The sequence below is a fragment of the Mastigoproctus giganteus genome, chromosome 2 (assembly GCF_048544385.1).
Source record: "Mastigoproctus giganteus isolate SK-2022 chromosome 2, ASM4854438v1, whole genome shotgun sequence".
Classification (NCBI taxonomy): domain Eukaryota; kingdom Metazoa; phylum Arthropoda; class Arachnida; order Uropygi; family Thelyphonidae; genus Mastigoproctus; species Mastigoproctus giganteus.
Genome location: NC_143576.1, coordinates 191,514,444 through 191,538,288, shown reverse-complemented (window position 1 = coordinate 191,538,288; position 23,845 = coordinate 191,514,444). Strand labels below are relative to the sequence as shown.

The following is a 23,845-nucleotide window of genomic DNA, read 5'->3' as shown; positions in this document are numbered from 1 at the left end:
CTGTTTCTGGTGCATGCCTCTTCTACAGATACTTCCATGGGCACTGTTCTTCTGAATTGGCTTCTATAATTCCCGCTCTCTCTTTCAAAACAGTCCAAACACGTGCCGCCACCAGCCAACATCCATTTACTGTCCAACTTCAAACCCACAGAACCAACTTTTCATCTTCCTCGTTTATTCATTCAACTGCCATTTTCTGGAATACATTTTTCTGGAATACAAATTACAATCTACAGAAGTTCAAGTCCAATGTCAACAAATATCTTCTTTCGTCTTCTCAACCTCCAACCCAAGCACGGTACTAAGTACTATAGGTTCTAATACCTCTCGTGTTTGGGGTTCACATAAAAAAAATAAAATAAAATAAATTAAAACTTAATATGATAGCATAGCTTAATTTATTATGGTACTCACCTCTTTTTATATAATCTGAAATTGATGTTTGAATAGGGTGGATGATAATTTTAATTTAAATTGGGAGTAAGTAAGTTGGGGTTTAAGTTAAAATATGCACAAGGAAGTAGAAGTGCATGTCTTCGTCCTTGGTAGTCAATATTAAAGTTGAAAATAAATGGTTAATACTGGAGGCCAATAGCCATAACAAGTGGCTTTCGTTAGCCACGTCTTCAATTGGCAATGATGGGTTGAGAGTGAACACATGTATTTAAGAAAGCTAAGTTCCCATGATGTTCCTGGTTACATGTGGAAATCTCAGGTGCATGAGATTCCAAGCTGGTACAACATTGTAAGGTAGTTTGGTATTTAATATTTGGAGATTGGAATGGCGGTGGAACCATTCTATGACTAGGGCTTCATATTGGAAAATTTTAAAACTGGATTTTAATTTGATAATGGGAATGGCTGAGTCTACTAAGGGGTTGTGATTGTGAGATTGAACACGTTCTGTGTTGGTTTGGCCTGTCTTAAAACTACTGTAGTGGTAGTACGCACGTGTTTGATGTTTTAATAGAACCATATTTTGAAGTTGTGCTACCAATGTAACATGCATTGCAGTTAGGTTGACATTTTATTAGATAAATAATATTGTTCATATCTTTGATATGATATTTTTGTGTGTCTTTGTATGAATTAAATAATGAGCCAAGTTTATCATAAGTTGAGAAAGTGAGGGTGATGTCGGTACCTTTGAATACGCGGCAGAACTGATTGCAAAAATTACTATGGTAAGGTAGGATAATACGTAAATTATTATTAGAGGTGTGTTTGGGTGGATTGTTAATATTATTTTGGACGGTGAATATGGTTTGTTGAATTAATTGAGTGGGGTACCTTCTAGATATGAATTTTGTTGTAAGATATTGAAGTTCATAGTTGAGATCATTTTGTGTAGAACTGTATTTTATAGCATTGTAAATCTGATTATAAAGAACGGCTTTTTTTATGTTAAGGGGGTGGTGCGAATCAAAATGTAGGTACTTGCCAGTACGGGTATTTTTTCTAAAAATTCTTGTTCCTAGTTTGGTGTCATTCCTATATATATGGTGAGGTTCAGAAAATTGATTTGTCCATTTTCTTCAAGTTCTAGGGTGTATTTTAATCTATTGTGTACTGAGATAAATTTAATGAAAAGATAGTCTATTGTGGATTTTGGTCCTATTAAAAGGATGTCATCTGCATATCTTATAAATAATTTTAGATCTGGGGTGGTATGGTTGTAGTACATAGTTTTCTATTGAAGCTAGGTAAATTTCAGAAAGGGGGCTGAGATCCCTAATCCCATAGGTAATCCGTATGTTTGCTGGTATATCTGATTGAGAAATCGAAAATATCTGGCATCTAATAAAAAGGTTGTAAGTTCTAGTATACTATTAATTGAAAAGGAAGTGCGATTGGATAAGGTATTGTCATCTGTTAAGAAATTACGTAGAGTTTGTAATGTTGAAGGTAAATGTACATTAGTGTACAATGAGACTACATCGAATGATGCTATTATGTCATTGTTGGTTATTGTAATATGTTTTATTTTATCAAATGTTTGGGAAGTATTGTTTACTTTGAATTTCGAAAATCTGGTGAGGGGGAGATGATTTTAACTAGGAAATAAGATAAATTAGTGAAGGCTGATTTACTGAAAGATATTATAGGTCGTAGTGGGTGGTTGGGTTTATGAAGTTTGGTAATTCCAAACATATGCGGTAAAATGTTGTTCCGGATGCCAATTTGTTGTAAGATGTGTAAGTTGATTTCATTGTTTGACCTTAATTTTCTTAGAATGATGTCTAGTTTATTTTTATGTTTAGAAATATATGTATTGTCTAGTTTATATGTTTCTGAGTCGGAGAGTATCGATTCCATTTTTTCTATGTGTTTATTTTTATTAATTATTACCATGATGTCGCCTTTGTCGGCTTTTTGAACTATAATATTTGGGTTGTTACATATTTTTTTGTAAGTTATTTAACTGTTGTTTATTTACGGTTGGGTTGAAATTTAAGTCTAGAATTAAGAATTGAATTGCTTTGGTGTATTAATCTCCATTTATCCGGGTGGTTATTTAATTTAGTTTGTAGTTCTATTATACATTCTTTATATAGATATTGGTCATCTTTGATAGCAAAATTAAAACCGTAATCGAGGCTAGCGAGTTTGGTAGGGGAAAAGGGGTATGATGAAATGTTTACTGTGGAATATTTTTGGGGTGTGTGAGGGTTCTCCATTTCCTGTTATGTCTAAGTTCAATGTCCTTAATAGCAGCTGTTATACGTATTTCATTATATGTAGTAAAATCTACCCAAGATTGTGGTGTTATATTTCTTTTAAGGCAAAATCTTAATCAGTGTATTTAGGATAGTAAGTGGTATTTTTTATTATATCTCTTCCGTAATTCTTTTTGTACAATTTTAATGCAGGTTTGGTGGATAATATATGGGTATTTTTTACATGTGTTACTAGTAATACATGTAAAACATCAATTGCAGATTATATAAAAAAAGGTGAGTACCATAATAAATTAATTAAGCTATGCTATCATATTAAGTCAATTATAAATGGTATTTTAAAAAATCTACAATTATCGACTTACAAATAAAATAAAATCTTTAAAAAATGTGTTATTCCTATTACTGTGTGTTAGACAAGGCTTTTGTTTTTATTATTTTTATTTTTATTATTTTATTTTATTAATTTAAATTAATTTATTTTTTCATTTATTTTTGATTTTTTGATATTATTATCTCTCTATACATTAAAAATGTTTTCCTCCTAGTGATATTTATTTGAGCCAATGGGAGAAGAAGGTGAGGCAATTCCGTCACTACAATGAAATTAATTATTGACAACTGCCTCCATAACATTCACCAACCTTATGTGCTTCCCTGTCTAACATTTGATGTTCCATTGTAACATTTTTTGTATATTAATGAATATTGTATACAGTATTTGTAAATAATTTAGCACTTTGTAAATAATTTAAATATTTATATAGTTTGTAAATATTTCAGTTAAATATTTTAGTCCTGCTCTTTTAAATGCAACAATATTCCTCATGCATTATGGAACCCGAAGCAAAAGGCCTTTTCCTAAGCGACCTATGTAAACACAGGTAAATAATTATATAGTGATATTTATTTGCCCTTGAGAATGCCAAGCACTACTATCGATCAGTGCATATCGATAGGTGTCTTTTACGTAGAAAAGATTTGCCTTACTCCGTATACCTCTATATTTTATGTGGAAAAGCATGCACGGGGGTGAGCGAAGCTCCCTAGTTATTTATTATTATTCTTTCTTAGATATATAGTATGTACCAAAAAAAAAAAAAAGGTAAAATTTTAACACTTTTGGGGGGACCTCGTTATCACAAAACATGAAAATTTATGTCCCTTGAACTTTGTATTAACGGGATTCGACTGTGTAGGTTATATTTATACAGCTCTCCCTGCTATAACACAAGACATGCATTCTGAAAACATGGGGCAGTAAAAATGCACATTATGTTATGCACATTTTCATATAGCAGACAGCAATAGGTTCCATAAAAGTTATAAATTGTGAAAACTACCCCATTTTCAAACTTATTTTTATCAAAACATATTACTCCATGTTTGGTATTAAAATATGTAAAATATGTTTAAAATATATTAAAATTTTAATATGTACCATGTTTGGTACATATTAAAACTCAAAAGTTAGTAAATAAAAATTTATTTAAAAAAAAAAAAAACGTATGCAAGCAAAGTTGTTTTGTTTTTGATGGCTAATTTTCAATCAGAGGAGAGGTGGAAATCTTCTTGTACTGCATTATAAGATTTTTTTTTTAAGAATGGATACAAGGCAGGTTGCTTAGCTTGATTTTTATCTCCCCTCCTCTTCTAAAATAACTCATTAAAATAAAACCACTCACTGGATCATTCAATTTTCTTTTGAACATACAGCTTTTTTCAATATCCAGATTCACACTGGAAATCATTTTTATTTTGCTATTTAATTTTTTCTGATTTTTTTTTTTTTTGCCCTCATTGTCTACAGTACAGGTAGTAATAATATGTAAATATAGGACTGTATTTTTTTTTCTTTTATGTACATTATTGCACAAAAACTATATAACAAATCAAAGTATGCAACACACACTCATAAACAACCATAAACTGAAATGATGCCAGCGAAAAAGAGTGCAACATGGTAGCTTGAAAATGTTGCACACATAACTTTTAATTTTTGTGTGCATAATGGCAAACAGCAATAGGTTCAAACAGCAATAGTTGAAGTTATGTGCATATTGCACATAACTTCAAATGCACGTTGTAAGTTAGCTTGTTATAGTAACATGTACTGTGGATAGTTTCATTTATCAAAAGTACCTTATAATATTTTTATCTTTTCTCTAACTTCTTGGGTCTGCCATGGCATTGTGAATTTCATTTCTTTTTTTTTTTTATGGACTTCCCAGAGACCACTTCTGAAACTTCCACTGAAATTCTCCTATTTCTGCCATTCTTCATCTAAAATCTTTTTTGGCAAGAGGAACGTTATTTAATATTTATATTATATGAAAAACACTGTACACCATTTGATTAGGGCTTGACATGCATAAATTAAATATTAAAAATAATTTAAATTAGAAATGACAAGTATGTATTAAACCTTAAAAATTAAAATCAAGAATTAAATGAAAACAACCCTCTTGAAAAATCCTTCATCATTATTCAAACCTGTTATACTCAGTGGGTGTATAATGTCACTATGATGGTGGAAATATGTTCTTCCAGACCAGTATCACAAAATTTTTCAGCCATGGACTCCTGAAATGGTGGTTCCCCAAATTAAATATAATTTTGTTTCACTGTTCCCAATAATAAAAAACTGCAAATGATAAACAAAAATATTGCCAACTCAACCTTTAAATTTTGCCCTTCCACATTTCAAAGTTAGCAGATTTAAAACAAAATTAAAAATCTAATCTGTCTGTCTGTACACACTTTGCTCCATAGAAAATTACTCTGGCTTCCAGAAATGATAGGGCAAAAAAAAAAAAAAAAAAAGTTTCAGGCAGGGTTGTTAATAACAGTAATGACAGTATGCTGCTGCAACAGGATCTGGAAAAGTTGGGTAGAGGGGCTGAGAAGTGGCAACTGAAGTTTAACATTGAAAAATGCAAAGTACTGCATATGGGTAGCAGTAACCCCAGAGAAAATGTACCAACTATGTAGTGTTACACTCAGGGTAGTGGAGAATGAAACAGACCTGGGGGTAATTGTGCAATCAGATATGAAGTTTTCTGAGCAGTGCAGACAGGCTGCCAGAGTAGGTAATGGGATCTTGTCAATGATATACAGGAATTTTGCGAGCAGGGATAAGGCAATGGTCAGGTCACACCTTGAGTACTGCATACAGGTCTGAAAGCCTCATTTTAGGAAGGATGTAGAGTTGCTAGAATGAGTACAGAGAAGGGCAACAAGACTGGTGAAGGGAACAAAGGGGTGCTCTTATGAAGAAAAGCTTAAGTTTTGCAAATTGCAACTTCTGGAGACTAGGCACCTGCGAGGTGATCTGATTGAGGTGTATAAGGCCTTGAATGGATTGAGCAGGCTCAATGCTGATGGGATTCTTCCTCTTGCTCAGATTACAAACCCAAGGGGTTATAAATTCAAACTGAGGAAAGACAGTTGTAGAATAGATGTGCAGATGTTTGCCTTTAGCCAATGAGTAGTTGACTGCTGGAACAAACTTCCATCTGTTGTTGTGGAAGTTGATAGCTTAAATAAATTCAAGGCAGAACTAGACAAACATTTGGAATGAATGGATGGGTGAAATGGGAAGGGTTTTTTTTTTGGCTGATGCTGTATAAGCTTGCTTTCTTGCATCATGTGCCTCTACTAATGCTAATGCTAATTTGTGACATGCATAATGAACATAAAGTCCACCTTCTCATGATTACCTACTTCCATTTGTTATTTTCCTCCATGCTATCCTATTTCCTATTACAGTAAACCCTCGCTATTCGCGGTATCTGTATTCACGGTCGCTGATTTAATATAAAATGAAACCTAAAAAAATGTGAATTTTAAAGCGCCATGAACATTTTCCACCATAAAAAAACATGGGCGTGGCTAAAATTATCTTTCCCGGTCAAAACAGAGCTCAGTGGGGGGGAGGTGACAAAATCGCGAGGGTGGATGTTTCTCGCTAATCCTTGTTCAGTATGTGTTATGCGCTTGTCATGGAAGGTTTCGTCGTTTGCTTTTAATTTATACGCTTATAAATTGAATAAATTTATAAATTGATATGCTTACAAAAGTGATAAATCTACCGTTTTGCGGTGTAAAACAGACTTTTTCGAGTGTGTTAATGGAAGAAAGTGACTTTATTGTGGACAAGTTCTTTCTAACCCGTACAAAAATATGGCTACGAATAACAAGGGAAATGTGAAAAGATCAAAGGTGGTGGTGATGACATTAGCGAATAAAATTGAGTTATTAGACAAAATTTCTAATGGTGAAAGTGTCTCCTCAGTGGCAAAACATTATAAAATCAATGAGTCAACGGTACGATCAATCAAGAAATCGGAAGAAAAAACCCCCCATAGTGTCCGTGAAAACGCGCTAATTGCTTCAAAAATTCGCTCTGTAACTCGTGATGTTAAATTAGAAAAAATCGAAAAAGCTTTAAATCTGTGGATAGAAGACCGAACTCAAAATAAAATTCCGTTAAGTTTTTCTTATATATTTCATTCTTTGGAACGGAACCCCTTTATTACTATGGGAACCATAACTCAGTATTCACGTTTTTGGTATTCGCGGAATTTCTCAGGAACGTAACCCCCGCGAATAGCGGGGGTTTACTGTATATCAAAAATTTGTTTAAAAATTGAAAAATTCTGAAAAACTGTTTCTCACGTTAAATACTCGCCAACTCGTATGATCTTTGAGTTTTGAACAATATTTCTATATTTAGTAATTGACAAATCTGAGAGTTTTTGATTTTGTCTATTTTAACACTTTTTATATCTTACGGGAATGTTTGGCACTAATTACCATTTTTAATTTTCTGAATATGAGATGATGGTTCACCTCCAATCTCAAATCTTCTGTATTGCAACCCTTCTACCTTCAACTAACTGTGTAAGATCCTTTTCTGATGTGTTAATTATGGTTTTCTTCTCTCTATTATGATCCCTCCTCATAAACAACTGGCTATCCTTATGCTGAAATACTGTATTTATAATTAAGAGTGCATGGCTTGTGAAAATAATTTTTTAAGAGTTTTCTAGCATGAAATCTAAGATCCTTGAAACCAAAGATATAGCTGACAACAAGTCTAAAAATTTTTTGAAGCTCAATACTTAAGCTTATTCATTGTTTCATTCACCAGATCAATGATCCATTTTAAAAACATTTTAAATGAATCCTTAACAAAACTACTTACTCAACATGATCACCCTGAACTGCTAGATGAAGGGCAGTAACATTATCTAATGTCTGAAGATCTGGGTTAGCGTGATAGGAGATAAGTAATTTCACACATGAAGTAAAGCCTTGTTGTGCAGCTATCATCAAAGGTGTAGCCCAGTCTTCTGCTCCTCTATTTATCAAGTTCGACTGATCTTTGGAAATATAAAGCATTATATAACCAAAAGCTATATCCAAAATATTTCAGAACACATCACACAACCTAAACAAAACATTGCAAGAACCAATTGGCATAAATTTCAGTTTCCCAAACAAATAACATTACTGTGGGAAAAAAAAGAAAAAATAGGAAAAATTTTTATTGCATGAATGTGTATGACTATCCCATAAACAACGTACACTGTTAAGTAATAAAGCTGACAAAGGTAACATGTTCTCTTTAATGGGTAAAGGGAATAAACTTGAAAGAAAATAGAAATAAATTGGTACTGCTTAAAGTACATTAGTAAGAAATAATGAGAAACTAATAATGAGGGAGGAAAACTGACTGAGACAAAAAAAAAAAAAAAATTCTGAAAAATATGCTATTAAAACTAATAATATAATGACTATTATATTTTAATTATTAACAACTATTATATTTTATCTGTTATATTTTATCATCACACATAAATATAATAGTTAAACTGCAAATACAAAATTATAAATGTGGTTAAAAAACAAATACATAAATTAACAACAAAGGAACAGATCACATATCCAAAATTTCTGACTATACAGAACAAGTTCTAAATGATTATAAATTGTTTTCAACTCTGTGTCCTCCACAAAGAATCGGGTAAAGTTACTTATGTTAACTTTGTAACATGATTGCTTAATATGTTGTGGAAGAGGGCAACTATATAATTATGTGAACAAGAGAGGATTATTACTGAATGGTCTGAGATTATTTAACAAGAAAGAGATCCCCCCTCATCTTCTAAGCTAGGTTTTCAGTGAAACTGACTGGGATTCAGATGCAATGTCCATACCTTACCTTCTTGTATGTCTTGATAAAAGGGAACCCACTATAGAGCTAATCAAATAAATTGGATAAATTGCAGGCTTAAACCTTATCACCATGACAGGACAAAACAACGAAGACTTATAGTGGCTGATCTCCACTGTGCTTTTCAGTAAACCTGGACATACAATGCTAAATAAAATAACAGGAACAACCATCAAGGTAGGTACTAACAACAATTAGAAGCTTAAATGGCAAAGAGGTGCAATAAGACTATGTTAAAATTCTGTATAATCATTCAAAATAATTGGTATCAAGAAAGCAAGAGGATAAACACATGGGAAAATTAAGTATAAGTTAATTTATTATGGAGTAAGATACAGTGCAAGGAAGGTGCAGCAATAACTTTCAGCTAATTTCAAAGAAAGTTTAATTGGTTAAGGAAATAGAAGCATTATCCGGTCAGATTATATGGATAACATTTAAGATGGAAAGTTGAAGTGTGTGGTCTAGTTGAATGTACAAAAAAAGGATGAAATAGAGGAATTTTTTCCTCTATTTCATCTAGAGAAATAGTGACAAATTCAAAGCACCACAGAGAAAATACTGAGTTAATAGCAAAGAAAAAGGACTGGAATATAAATTTCTGAAAGAATAAGAACAATATTTATAGTAAAAGTCTGGCAACAGAATTAGGGAAAAAATTTATAAAGTATTCATTTTATTTCATTTAGAATAAACACATTATAGGTTATTCAGAAAATGCATTCATAGATAATAAATTTTAAAAAAAGTTTTTTTTTTATTTGAAAATAAAATGTATAAATTAATTTATACATTTTTTTCACTTGATTGATTTATATTGATTGCATTGATTTTTAATTAAAAAAAAAAACAAAACATTAAAAATCAATATAATTGTGAGTTTACAGTAACCATGTTAGTTACTACTAGGGCTTGCAAACCGGTTTTATAAACCGATTAAATCCGGTTTTCATATCAAGTTGTTAAAACCGAAACCGAGCTTCTAAAACTGGATTCGAATATTTTTTTAGTTAGCCCTCGAATATAGTTTTTTGTTAAGCACATTTTCTTTCGTTTGTTTGGATCGTTCAACTGCTTTGTTTTAAACATGTTTTTTATTTTATTTTATTTTACTTTATGTTTAAGTACAAATCTCATGGGCAAGTGGCCCAAATCTAGGAGGGGTACCTTTTATCTTCCCACCTGTATCATGGCACGATGCAGGTGTACTCATTTATGACCGAGTGAGTCGGAGCGATAGCGTAAAAGAAAATGCTAAACATTTCTCCGTTCCATCTATCTTGTTCTCCAGGCAAGTTGTGGAACGTGCCTTATTGATGGTTACCCACTAGAACAGATTCGCTGAATATTGCATCAAATTTCAATCGTAGAAAGTTTTTTGCTTCTGTATTCCTATTAAATTTGCGATCAAATGTTCTCCAAAAAGCAGCTTCACCAAATTTAGCTTTTATGTAATTTTGAAAATATAATAGATTTAATTGGGGAGAAAAAATTGCAAGTAAATAAATAAAAAATTTCTTTTGTGAAAATTTTGAAACTTGCCTCGTTTAGACTCATCCTTCAGTGCTTGCGGGAGTGATGCATAGTATTGTGCCTTTGTTATCTTCAATATTTTTATTTAAAATTGTGGGTGATATAAATTCCTACTAATTAATATTTATTACTCTTAATATGTCTAAGATGAAATCAAATGTATGGAATTATTTTGCTCGAAAAAGCAAAGATGAAGCACAATGTTCGAAATGTCAGAAGATAATGAAGTCGTCTGGAGGATCTACATCATCTTTGATGTTGCATTTAAAGAAAATGCATCAGATTGACATTAAACAAGATAACAGTGAACCTCCCGTAAAAATGGTAAGAACATTAGAAAACTTTATCGTTAAAAAAATCTATGGAAGAAGAGATTTCAAAATTAGCTGCTTTAGATGGATTTTCTGTTAATTCAATTGCCAAGAGTGAGTTTATACAATCAAACCTTCACCTTCAGAGAAATAAATACAATAAATTACCACCAGCCTCAGTGAATGGAATTAAAAATATGGTTCTGAATTATTATAAAACTAAAGAAGAACTCATTCAGCATTTCAAAAATTCATTGGTTTTGGGTACACGGTATTCATTGACGAATATACGTCTATACAAAATAAAATGTATATGAATATAAATGTGCATTCAAAAGATAATTGGTCATTAGGTCTTATTGAGATTAATGGTTCACTTGATAGCAGAAGAACTGAGCAAATTGTGAATGGACACTTGAAGGAATTTGGTTTGAACTTGGATGAGGATATTGTTGCCTGCACCACCGATGGAGCAGCAATGATGATTAAGTTTGGCAAGAAAATTACACCTAATCATCAACAATGTATAGCCCATTGTACACACATCTGTCAGTTATAGATGTACTTTATGAAAAAGCAATCAATTATGGTGCCACAGTCTCTGAGTCTCCCAAAGACAATGAAGAAAATGAAAATAATGAAGAAAGTAGTGATGATGAAGAAGTTGAAGAAAGACAGCAAGGCATGCTTTATCAAACCAACTTTACCGATGAGCTCATTTATTTCTTCAATCCAATGGCCAATATTGCACAAACTATTAACAAAGTCAGAAAAATTTGCAAGCTTTTTCGAAAATCGCCTACCAAAAATGACATTACAAAATTTTGTTAAAGCAAAATTTAATGGGAAAGAATATAAACTTATATTAGATTGCAACACTAGATGGGATAGCACATTCTATATGATTGAGAGATTTTTGAAATTGAAAAATTGCATTCCAAATGCTCTATGTGCAGTACTGTCAACTGAAGCTGTGTCTGATGATGACTGGAAAACACTTGAATTGCTATGTGAAACTTAGCGACCAGTTGAAATGATTCTGAAGGCTACAACCTCAGAAGATAGACTTACTTAAAGCAAAGTCTTCAATAGAATTTCTGCTTGCTAAGCTTGATACAGCAGAAAACCCATTTGCTTTAAAGTTTCACCAAAGCCTTTTGCAGCGTTACAATGCAAGACGAAATTGCCAAACTGTGGCTTTGCTGAGCTATCTACACAACCCCAAAAAGTATAGGAAATAAGATTCAGGTTCAAGAACTTTTGATTTTCCAAGTAAGCAAGTTTTGAAAAAGGATGCTGAAGAGATTTATCAGAGATTATTTGCAAAACATTCTGAAGGAGTCTTAGTGTTGAATGAAGAAACTGAAAATAAACGAACTGATCCTTTAGAAGAAAACAAAGACTCATCTAGTTCCGATGTTGGAGATACACTCATGCGAAAGTATGATAGTATAATAACGAGATTAACTGAAGAGCCTTCAAAATATCTGAGTGAATTGGAAATCAGCAAAGAATTTAAAATTTTGGAGGCAACTAGCAGTAGAAATGAAAAGCTGGAGAAAGTTTATAGAGCACTGCTGACCATTAAACCAACAAGTGTCCAATCTGAGAGAGTGTTTTCGATCACTGGTCTCCTTAACACAAAAATAAGGTCAAATCGATCAGGAAAAATGCTTAATATACTGTGTTTTTTAAAGGATCATTTTCAGCAAAAAGCTGAGCAATAAATAGTAATTTCCCCAAGCTGTTTTTTTTTTCACATTATTTTTATTTATTTATTATTATAGGGCTTATTATTTTTTTGTTTACTATACGAGAAGATAGTTTTTATTCAAAGGATTTGAATACAATTTGTAATTTTTGTATAATCTCAAGCTGGTTACTTTTTTGGAGCATTTTAATTTTTTATTTTTTTTACTATAAGAGGTGATAGATTTTGTTTAAAATATTTGATTACGATTTGTACAATCTACCCAAGATAAAATAAATACCTGTGTTATAAGCTTTTAATTATTTTCCCTAAGTCTGAGAAAATCAGTTTTAAAACCGGTTTTAAGAGTAAACTTCGGTTAAACTTGGTTTTGAAATTTCTCGGTTTTATGCAAGCCCTAGTTACTACCTAATTGCAGTTATATATATTTATAGAGCACATAGCAAGTAAGTAAGCCATTTTAAATATGATTATTACTAATATACTGAAAAGTATTTGGAATAAAAAAAAAAAAAGTAGAGACCATCACTTACAAAAAAAAAATTATATTTTTTCAGTTTCCAGCCTATAATTTGAAATTAGAACCATACTTTACTGCTATATTCTTGATTCCTGCAACAGTTTCTGTAAGAGGTAGGTGTGTGTGTGTGTGTGTGTGTGGTCCATAAGCTGCATCTCCTATACTATACTTCATATGATTTGTGATGGTTAGGATCTATAAACATTAATTTCAAAAATCAAATTTAGAATTGAGAAATTTTTTTTTTTGTTTTAACCACAGAGCAGAAGAATTCCATAAGACTAGCCCAATTACCAATAATATGTTGCACTGTCACTGGCTCCTAGTTAGTTAATGTTAATAACACTGAATATATTTAACTGTGAGCAGCTAAACAACACTGGCATTAAGGTGAATCCTCATCTGTGAGTAGATTGAAACAAGTTAAGTAAGTACAGGGGATCCTCGTTATCCGAGGATAATTGGTTCCAGAAAATTCCACTTAAAACGGGGACCAATTTTCGTAATGTTTATTATTAAAATAAAACTAAATGCAACAAGGCATAATATTTTAAGAGTTTAAGATTCTCTATCTATATAATATCGGTGTAGATACACCATAGACAACTCTTAAAGAAAAATTATGATAGTAGTGTGAAAAGCATCATTTCATCTGTATCTCATATTATGCTCATCCATCACGAGTTGCCCATGTATTGCACTCCCGCAAATAAGTAACGCTTCACTAATAGAGACTATTGTTACTTATTCTCGGTGGGCACCACCCAGGGTGCCTCCATAGCCAGGTGGGCAGGAGCAGCAGTGCGTAGCATACGCTTCTTGATTAAACCGGGGTTCGAGCCCATGACCACCAAATACGGAGGATGCAGAAAGGTCAGGGAATGACCACCGCATATCCCAAGAGCAATATGGCCTTAGTTGCTAATGCTCCTAAAAACCAAATAACAATAACAAGCACCACCCAGATGGCACCATTTTTTCAAAGCTAGTTGACTTTTCATTGGTGAGTGGGCAGGTACACTGGTATTGCAAGTGAAGTGTTTCTTATTCGAGATAGTGCAATACATGGTCAACTCGTTGTGAAGGACAAGTAGATATGGTGTAGCTACACCAATATTATACAGTAATGTTTATTATGTATTTGTACATAGTAAAAAATGGATGAAGGAACTGAAAAATGAGAAAATTATTTTTTTAGACATATGTTACACAATGTAAGGTTAAGTAAAGTTTATTGAAGTTACACAAATTTTTCAGTTGTATGAATAAAGAATGAATCCACAGTTGTTCGTGTTTTATTATTATTTTTTTGTCGTATTTTTTCAGATAAAATTGTGCGGTAGCATTTAGTTATGTCTTTAACTTCGTGCTTAACATTTGTCATGCGATCATGAAGATAGATCTCACAAAAAAAAAAAAAAATGGTCAATTTTCTCAAGGGAAAAAGCTTTCATTCTTTAATTTTCAAATCCTCGTAACTGTGGGACTCGGATAATGAATACTCAGATAGCGGGGACCCCCTGTATGTCCTATTCCTGTCTGTGCAAGGATCACTTCTCACAACATACCAGCATGACAGAGTGCCAAAGTTTTGTTTAAACTGATAGGGTTTGCTATCAGTTTGGGACTGCAGAGCATTTTTCACAGAGCAAGACAATGCTGTTTGTGTGATGAGTTTATAATCATTGATTGGGGTAGCAATATTTATTAAATAGATTAATTTTTCAAGAGTTTCAAATTGTGGATAAAAAGGGTATGGATAAATGGGATGTGAACAGCAACTTTGTAATTGGTTGCATACATAAGTAACAACCTTTTCCACTGGAAGAGCAAAGGGAACTCATAAGCATCTGTACAGATCTGCTATTCTGGGTTGGCAAGAAATAGACAGATTTTCAGCATAAAGGTATGTTGATAACTTATAATAAAGTTTCAACTGTATTTGGAAATTTATTTGTGATACAGTCTATTCTAAGAGCAGTCATCCTGAACAAATCTGTTGCACCTGAAAGAAGCAACACCAACTAGACAAGAATGCAGGAATTTTGCTAACAGGGAAAAGGAGGTAATTATCCCTTTGTATAAGGCAATAGTCAGGCCATGCCTTGAGTGCTGCATACAGGTCTAGAGGCCTCATTTTAAGAAGGATGTAGTGCTAATTGAGTGTGTACAGAGAATGGAAACAAGATTGGTGAGGGGGTACAAAGGGTGCTCTTACCAAGAAAGGCTTAAGTTCTGCAAATTGCAGTGGCTGAAGACTAGGGTTGAGCATGCTGAATTCTGATGGGATTCGTCCGCTTGCTCAGATTACGAACTTGAGGGGGCATAATTCAAATTAAGGAATTAGAGGGAATGGTTGTGTGAAATTTTTTTTTTTTATGGTTGCTGCTACATAAGCTCATACACTTGCTTTCTTGCATCACATGCCTCTATTACTACTACTACCACCAGAAAAAATTCTTGAGGAAAGTGGGAAAGTTTCCTCGTATACTAAGAGCATGGAGATCACTAAGAATCCCATATAGTATTAAATGCTTTCTATAACTAGATGTTCATTTCTGATAATATGGTAAATTCAACTTTGAGTATATGATCTAAGAGGGTCCTGTTCAGATGAAAACCATAGGGAGGGGGGAAAAGAGAGATATTAGTATTTAGCTTGGTTGTTGGAGGATATTTAGTATCAGTATTAGTAGTGGCACATGATGCATGAAGTAGAATAAGCCATCAGACAAAAAAAAAAACAAAAAAACTACCTACTTCACCTGTCCATCCCCTCTAATAAAACTGGTCTGCATAGATTTTGATGTTTCCAAAATTCATGGTGTTTCTGGGTGTACTTTTAGTGCTAATTCTAAAAATCGAAACTGTTTATATTTATCACATATAGCTTTTTTTTTTTTACAAACAGTAAGAATTATTTTCTTAGATACATATATTTTGTATATGCAATATATGTAAAAAAAAAAAGTACAGGTCACTGTTGAAAAAAAGCGTTGAATTAGGGTTGAATTTCAAAGTGTCTGCAATTCTGCCCAGACACGATAGGAGGGAGTATATGATGAGAGCCCTGTCGATCAATTCAGCCCTGGAAAGATTGTGCAAGGCTCAAGGGGTAGAATTTTTTTCAGCCTGGTCTGTACTTGTTAACAGGAGAGACTGCTTCTACAGGGATGGGATACACTTAAATAGAAAGGGTGCAAGAATGTTTGCTGATGCTATCGAGGCACTGTTAGGTGGGTTGGAAAACTGCTAGATTGGGGGGATGCAAGGACTAATAGATTAACAGTAGCCACTGGCAGAGGTGAAAGTGATTCTTGCACTGCTTCTATTGGAATGAGCAGCAGCTTGGAAAATAAGATGCAGGATATTTCAGAGACTGCTGGGAGTCATTGGGGTACAAGTAAACACATGGGTTGTGTTAGGGTAGCTAAGAAAAAGAACAGGTGCATGTAGACTTGTGTGTACACCAATGCTAGGAGTTTGGTAAATAAATTTGATGAATTTGAGGTATTGCTCAAAGCATCAAAGGCAGATATTGTTGGGATATCAGAGACGTGGTGTCACACAGATATAAGTAATGCAGAACTGGAATTTGGGGAGTACAACATCTACAGAAAGGATAGACAGGATAGGAAGGGAGGAAGGGTTATTCTATTAGTTAAGAAACACATAAAATCCAAGGAAGTGAAGCCAGTCGACATCGCTGGACAGTGCAGTGTCGAGTCAGTTTGGTGTGACATAAGCATTGGGAGATCAAAACTGAGAGTAGGAGTGTGCTATAGGCCTAATGACTCTGATGAGTATAATAAGAAACTGTACAGGGAAATAGAGTGGGCCAGTAAATCAGAGAGTCTTATAATGGGGGATTTTAATTTCCCAGATATTGACTGGAATTTGGGGCTGGTCACTCACACACTAGCAAGGCTTTTGTGGATTAATTGGATGATTGTTTTCTAAATCAACATGTTCGGGAGGCAACTAGAGGGAGTAATACTCTTGATTTGATTATCAGTAGTGATTCTTCATGCATTAAGAATCTGCAGATACAGGAACCACTAGGTGGCAGTGATCACAGTGTGCTGAAGTGGGATTTACTGAAAGAGGTAACTACCATTAGGGGTAAAGGGAAGGGTTTTGCTTTCGTAAAGGCGACTACGATGGACTGAGACAGTATTTAAATTCTATACAGTGGGACCAACTGATGATGTTACCAACAGCAGATTCAAAATGGGAAGCATTCAAAGAACTTATCTTGGAAGCTACTAGGCTTTACATACCAACTAAGAAATATTGTTCAAGGTTTAGGCCTAAGTGGAAGTCAGCTGAACTAATGAGACATATGGCAGAGAAGAAAAATGCATGGGATACATACAAATTAACATGTGATACAGAAGCCTATGATAGATATAAGTTGATCTGTAACCAAGTTACAAAGGATGTTAGGCAGGCGAAGGCAGATTACGAGAAATCTTTGGCAAGGGATGCAAAGAAAAACAGCAAGGAGTTCTTTACTTATGTAAACTCTTGAAGGAAGGGAATCAGATTGGTTAACTTGATATCGATGGTTCAACTGTTCATGATCCTGCTCAGGCAGCTAACAAACTAAATCAATATTTTGCATCTACATTCACACATGAGGAGTTATTCAGGAAGGGGAATGCCATAGATGAAGTAAACACTGGCAGTGAGCTAGATGATCTTGTAATAATTGAAAGTAAAGTGGAGGAGAAATTGTTGAAGATAAATACAAGAAAGGTGGATGGGATCTATCCAGTTATATTACAGGAGGCAGCAAAGGAAGTAAGCAATCAACCCTTTAGCCATAATTATGAGAGCTTCCTTGGACTCAGGGGAGGTACCCACAGACTGGAGATGTGCAAATGTAACACCAATTCACAAAGGAGGATCAAAGGCTGACACAAGTAATTATAGACCTGTGAGTTTAACTTCTGTTCCAGGAAAATTAATGGAAGCACTGGTTAAAGAAGCACTGCAGGATCATCTTGACAAGAATTCAGTTATAGCTCAGACATAGCATGGTTTTGTTAAGGGAAGGTCTTGCCTGACCAATTTGATTGGATACTATGATGTAGTCACAAAAGAATTGGATGCATGGAATAACTTTGATATTATATATTTGGATCTTAGAAAGGCTTTTGATACTGTTGCACATGGAAGACTGCTGCACAAATTGGAGCAGTGTGGCATTGGTGGCAAATTGTTGCTATGGATAAAGGGATGGTTGAGTGGCAGAAGACAGAGAGTGGTAATTAATGGACACTGCTCATCGTGGACTAATGTTATTAGTGGAGTCCCTCAGGGTTCAGTGTTAGGTCCATTGTTGTTTTCTGTATTTATAAATGATATTGATGATGATATATCAAGCTTAATGTCCAAGTTTGCAGACGATACAAAGGTTGGCAGGGTTGTTAAGGACGCTACTGACGCTATGCTGCTGCAACAGGATCTGGAAAGGTTGAGCAGATGGGCTGAGAGGTGGCAAATGAAGTTTAACATTGACAAATGTAAAGTACTACATATGGGAAACAGCAACCCCAGAGCAACGTATCAACTCTGTGGCATTACACTGACAGTTGTAGAGAATGAAAAGGACCTGGGGGTAATTGTGCAGGCAGATATGAAGTTCTCTGAGCAGTGCAGATGGGCTGCAAGAGTAGCTTATGGTGTCTTATCAATGATATACAGGAATTTTTCTAGCAGGGATAGGGAGGTGATTATTCCCTAGTATAAAGCAATGGTCAGGATGCACCTTGAGTACTGTATACAGTTCTGGAGGCCTCATTTCAAGAAGGATGTAGAGCTGCTGGAACGAGTACAGAGAAGGGCAACAAGGTTAGTGAACGGAATGAAGGGTTGCTCTTACGAAGAAAGGCTTAAGTTTTGCAAATTACAGTGTCTGGAGACTAGACACCGGCAAGGTGATCTGATAGAGGTGTACAAAGCCTTGAATGGTTTGAGCATGCTCAATGCTGATGGGATACTGCCTCTTGCTCAGAATAATCACCTGAGAGGGCATAAATTCAAATTGAGGAAAGACAGATGTAGGATAGATGTGCGGAAATTTGCCTTTAGCCAGCGGGCAGTTGGTTGGTGGAACAGACTTCCATCCCTTGTTGTGGAAGTTGATAGCCTAAATAAATTCAAGGCTCAGCTGGACAGGTATTTCGAATGAACAGAGGAATGAAGTGGAAGGGGTTTTTTTTTTTTTTGGCTGATGCTGCATAAGCTTGCTTTCTTGCATCATATGCCTCTACTAATGCTAATGCTAACTTAAATAGCCAACTCTTATTTGGTACTGTAATTTTCAATATGAACAATGAAATCAGCCAGTGCGTCTTCATAGGACCTGCCAATGCAGAAGCCACATTGTTTTGGAGAAAGAAGGTCCTGTCTCCGAAATAGGAGAAGAATCCTGACGGCCATGAGGGTTCTAAAAGCTTTGCTAAGTTAGCATGCAAAGCACTGTCTGTATAATTTAGCATCTGAAGGAAGTTTGTCTATTTTGATGTGAAAATATCTTTGGCAGCACATACTAAATTTTTCGGACTGAAGTAAAACCGAGTTGTAACGAAAATGCGAGACGAAAATGACGATGCTTCCTTAATGACGCTAACTCGGTCACTAGCGTTGATTCGGTAGAGTAAGTAGCAGGCGTGAGCATAAAACGTTACATCGTTCATAACTTGGGTTCTAGCTGTTCGATTTTAAAAATTTAAACGGTTTTGATTTTCTTTCGTTGTCTGCTATCGCATTGTATAAAATGTTGCAACTACAGTCCGAATGATGCTTTCCTGTAAACGCTTGTCAAATAACAGGAGAAATATCTGTGGCTTTAACTTATGAAATTTAAATATGAAAACATTTCACAGAAGATCCAGGCAAGGACATTTAGAAGTTTTAATATTTTTTTTTACCACTGATGGTAGTTCCTCTTGCATAATAAGTAATAATTGAAGATCTGTAGAGTAAGTTGAATTAGCTGCATGAATGTCAGAACAAACAAACTTACGGATCGGCAGAGGGCTTGCTATCAGGGATGGCAAAGGCAACGTACAGTAAGCTTATAAGTACAGTTTTTGTCACCCTTGTGGACAGCATGAACCCAGGGGCTCACATCTGGTGAGTATGGGCTTGGCAAACCCAGGGTCCTGAGCTGGATATCATCATTCTTTTTCTTGCTTTCTTGGTGATTCCCTTCTACTTCAGACTCTGTCTCTCTCTCTCTCAAGGGTAACACGGGAAATTTTTTTTTTTTTTTTTTTTCTTGCTGGTGCAGCATAAGCCTCGGGCTTCCTTGCACCTTAAGGCTAATAATAATAATAATAATAATAATAATAATCTCTGTCTGCAGCTCTAGTTAATCTATTAGTCCGTGTATGCTCCCAAGATATCAGTTTTCCACTTCTCACTCACTTCTCCTATTCTTAATACCGCGTACTCCTTTAGCATTAGTAGAGGCATTTGATGCAAGAAAGCAAGCTTATGCAGCATCAGCCAAAAAAAAAAAAAAAAAAACCCACTTCCACTTCATCCCTCTGTTCGTTTAAAATACCTGTCCAGCTGAGCCTTAAACTTATTTAGGCTATCAACCTCCACTGCAAGGGATGGAAGTCTGTTCCACCAACCAACCACCCGCTGGCTAAAGGCAAATTTCCACACATCTATCCTACATCTGTCTTTCCTCAATTTGAATTTATGCCCTCTCAGGTGATTATTCTGAGCTAGAGGAAGAATCCCATCAGCATTGAGCATGCTCAAACCATTCAAGGCTTTATACACCTCTATCAGATCACCTCGCTGGTGCCTAGTCTCCAGACACTGTAATTTGCAAAACTTAAGCCTTTCTTCGTAAGAGCACCCCTTTGTTCCATTCACTAATCTTGTTGCCCTTCTCTGTACTCGTTCCAGCAGCTCTACATCCTTCTTGAAATGAGGCCTCCAGACCTGTATACAGTACTCTAGGTGTGGCCTGACCATTGCCGTATACAAGGGAATAATCACCTCCTTATCCCTGCTGGAAAAATTCCTGTATATCATTGACAATACTCCATGAGCTACTCTTGCAGCCCGTCTGCACTGCTCAGAGAACTTCATATCTGCCTGCACAACCACCCCCAAGTCCCTTTCATTCTCTACCACTGTCAGTGTAGTACCACAGAGCTGATATGTTGCTCTGGGGTTGCTGTTTCCCATGTGTAGTACTTTACATTTGTCAATGTTAAACTTCATTTGCCACCTCTCAGCCCATCTGCTCAACCTTTCCAGATCCTGTTGCAGCAGCATAGTGTCAGTAGTGTCCTTGACAACCCTGCCAACCTTTGTATCGTCTGCAAACTTGGACATTAAGCTTGATATACCATCATCAATATCATTTATAAATACAGAAAACAATAATGGACCCAACACTGAGCCCTGAGGGACTCCACTAATAACATTAGTCCACGATGAGCAGTGTCCATTGATTACCACTCTCTGTCTTCTCCCCCTCAACTACCCCTTTATCCATAGCAGCAATTTGCCTCCAATGCCACACTGCTCCAATTTGTGTAGCAGTCTTCCATGTGCAACAGAATCAAAAGCCTTTCTAAGATCCAAGTATATAATATCAAAGCTATTCCCTGCATCCAGTTCTCTTGTGACTGCATCATAGTATCCAATCAAATTGGTCAGGCAAGACTTCCCCTTAACAAAACCATGACTGCAAAATTGCAGACACAGACAAATTTAATCATAACTCACAACTTTTCTCATTACCTTGTTAAGTAATTCCTCAGATCTCCTATTCTTAATATCATTAGTGCTGACATGTACAACAATATCTCCTTTCGTACCCTTAAAAAGAGGATAATTGTTCTACAACATCATTAACTTTTGGTACCAGCAGACTTACCCTGGACCAGTTCAACAAAAACAGTTCCTCTTCCCTCATGAGGCTAGTGCATTCTCCCTTTGGGCTTGTCACCATGTTGTCTGGTCCCAGGAATAAACTTCTTTTTTTTTTATGAAAACCCCAAGCATGAGAGGTTTTAGAACCTATAGTACTTAGTATCGTGCATGGGTTGGAGATTGAGATGATGAAAGAAGATATTTATTATTTTGGATTATTACATTACACAGAGCGAAACGGAAACAGAATAAGTAATGACAGGTTCAATATTAATTGGAAAACACATACATATATTAAATTAAATACATTCAAAAGCTTTCGGTTATTTTGCTAACCTTCATTAGTCAAACTGACAGTTAAGGGTGTGGAACACAAGGGCATGTACTGCCAGTCATGTACTGCATGATGTGATGGTTAATTGTTGGATGTTGAAGCCTGTAGCTGTGACCCATGTTGCCAACATGCATCAAACAATGACAAACGTTGTTTGACAATACATGCCCTCATGTTCCACACCCTTAACTGTCAGTTTGACTGATGAAGGTTAGCAAACTAACTGAAAGCTTTTGTATGTATTTAATTTAATATATGAGTGTTTTCCAATTAATATTAAACTTGTCATTACTTATTCTGTCTCCATTTCGCTCTGTGTAAAGTAAAAATCCAAAATAATAATAATGAATCCAGAGCGCACAGGCCTCTTTAATCAAGAAGATATTTGTTTACATTAGACAAACTTCTGTAGACTGTAATTTTCAGGAAATACGTATGAAGAAAGGTTGTCCCAGAAAACAGAGATAGAATAAATAAATGAGGAAGAAGAAAAGTTGGTTCTGTGAGTTTGAAGCTGGACAGTAAAAGGATGCTAACTGGTTGTGGCATGTGTTTGGACTGCTGTGGAAGAGAGTGGGGGAAATTATAGAAACCAATTCAAAAGAACAGTGCCCATGGAAGTATCCATAGAAAATGCATGCAGCAGAAATAGAATGTCTATGAGACAGGGATTGGAGAGATTGTTAGAAATGAGTCATTAATTAACTTAACTGTCCTCTTTTTAATGGAATCTAGGAGCCTGGGAGAGGTTTTAGGGGTAGTGCTCCAGATGTGGGAACAATATTCCACAGTAGGGCAGATTTCCAATTTGTACAGAATGAACAGCTGTTTGAAAGAAAAGTAAGGCTGAGAGCGACAGAAAAAAACCCAGTTTTTTAGATGGAGAAAAAGCAATATTTGTAATGTGCTTATGCCAAGAGAGATTTGAAGTCAGAGTAAGATATATGATCTTGCATAGAAATAGTGTCACTGCAGATAAGCATAGGAGCAGAATTCGTTTTGTGAAATATAAGACACTCCTGAGTTTAGAAGGATTAAAATCAGCTAAGCTATCTTTACCCCACTGAAGAAATATCTGGAGATCAGCATTTAAGAAATTAGTAGTGGATATTTGAGAAGTTGAAGCTGTTTGTGCAGGGTAAGGCTTCTCAAACTGGAAGGTAGAAAACAATGTGCTATCATCAGCAAAACTATGGATAGGATTTCCAGTCAATGGAAGAAGGTCATTAATATACAAGAGAAAAAGAGTGCAAGAAAGAACTGAACCTTGGGAACACCAGCATTAGCGGAGAAGTTAGAAGACAAAGTGCCATCTACCATCACCCATAGTCAGCGGTCAGAGAGAAAAACTGGACACTCAATTACAAAAATCAGTTGGCAAACCAACTGTTGTTATAAGATAGAAGCTTATTTAGAAGACCTTTATGCCAAACCTCATCAAATGCATTTGAAATGTCAAGAGCAACTGCTTGAGTTTCACCAAACTTTTCGATTGAATTTGTCTGTAGATAGGTAACATAAGCCAGAATATTATCTGTGAATCAATACTGACAGAATCAATCTATACTGGCAATTGTTGATCAGATGGAAGGTTTCTAGATAGTTTAAGA

The 23,845-nt window shown here is 35.0% G+C and overlaps 1 protein-coding gene across 1 annotated transcript in view; it reads right to left on the bottom strand.

Annotated features, from left to right (window-relative positions):
- The window catches only part of LOC150089862 (ankyrin repeat and SOCS box protein 14-like), a 119,439-nt gene that overhangs the window by 59,112 nt on the left and 36,482 nt on the right, over positions 1 to 23,845 (bottom strand). Inside the window, exon 5 of the mRNA XM_090368868.1 lies at positions 7,885 to 8,062. Coding sequence (XP_090224994.1) covers positions 7,885 to 8,062 — 178 coding nt within the window. The remainder of the gene's footprint in view (positions 1 to 7,884; positions 8,063 to 23,845) is intronic.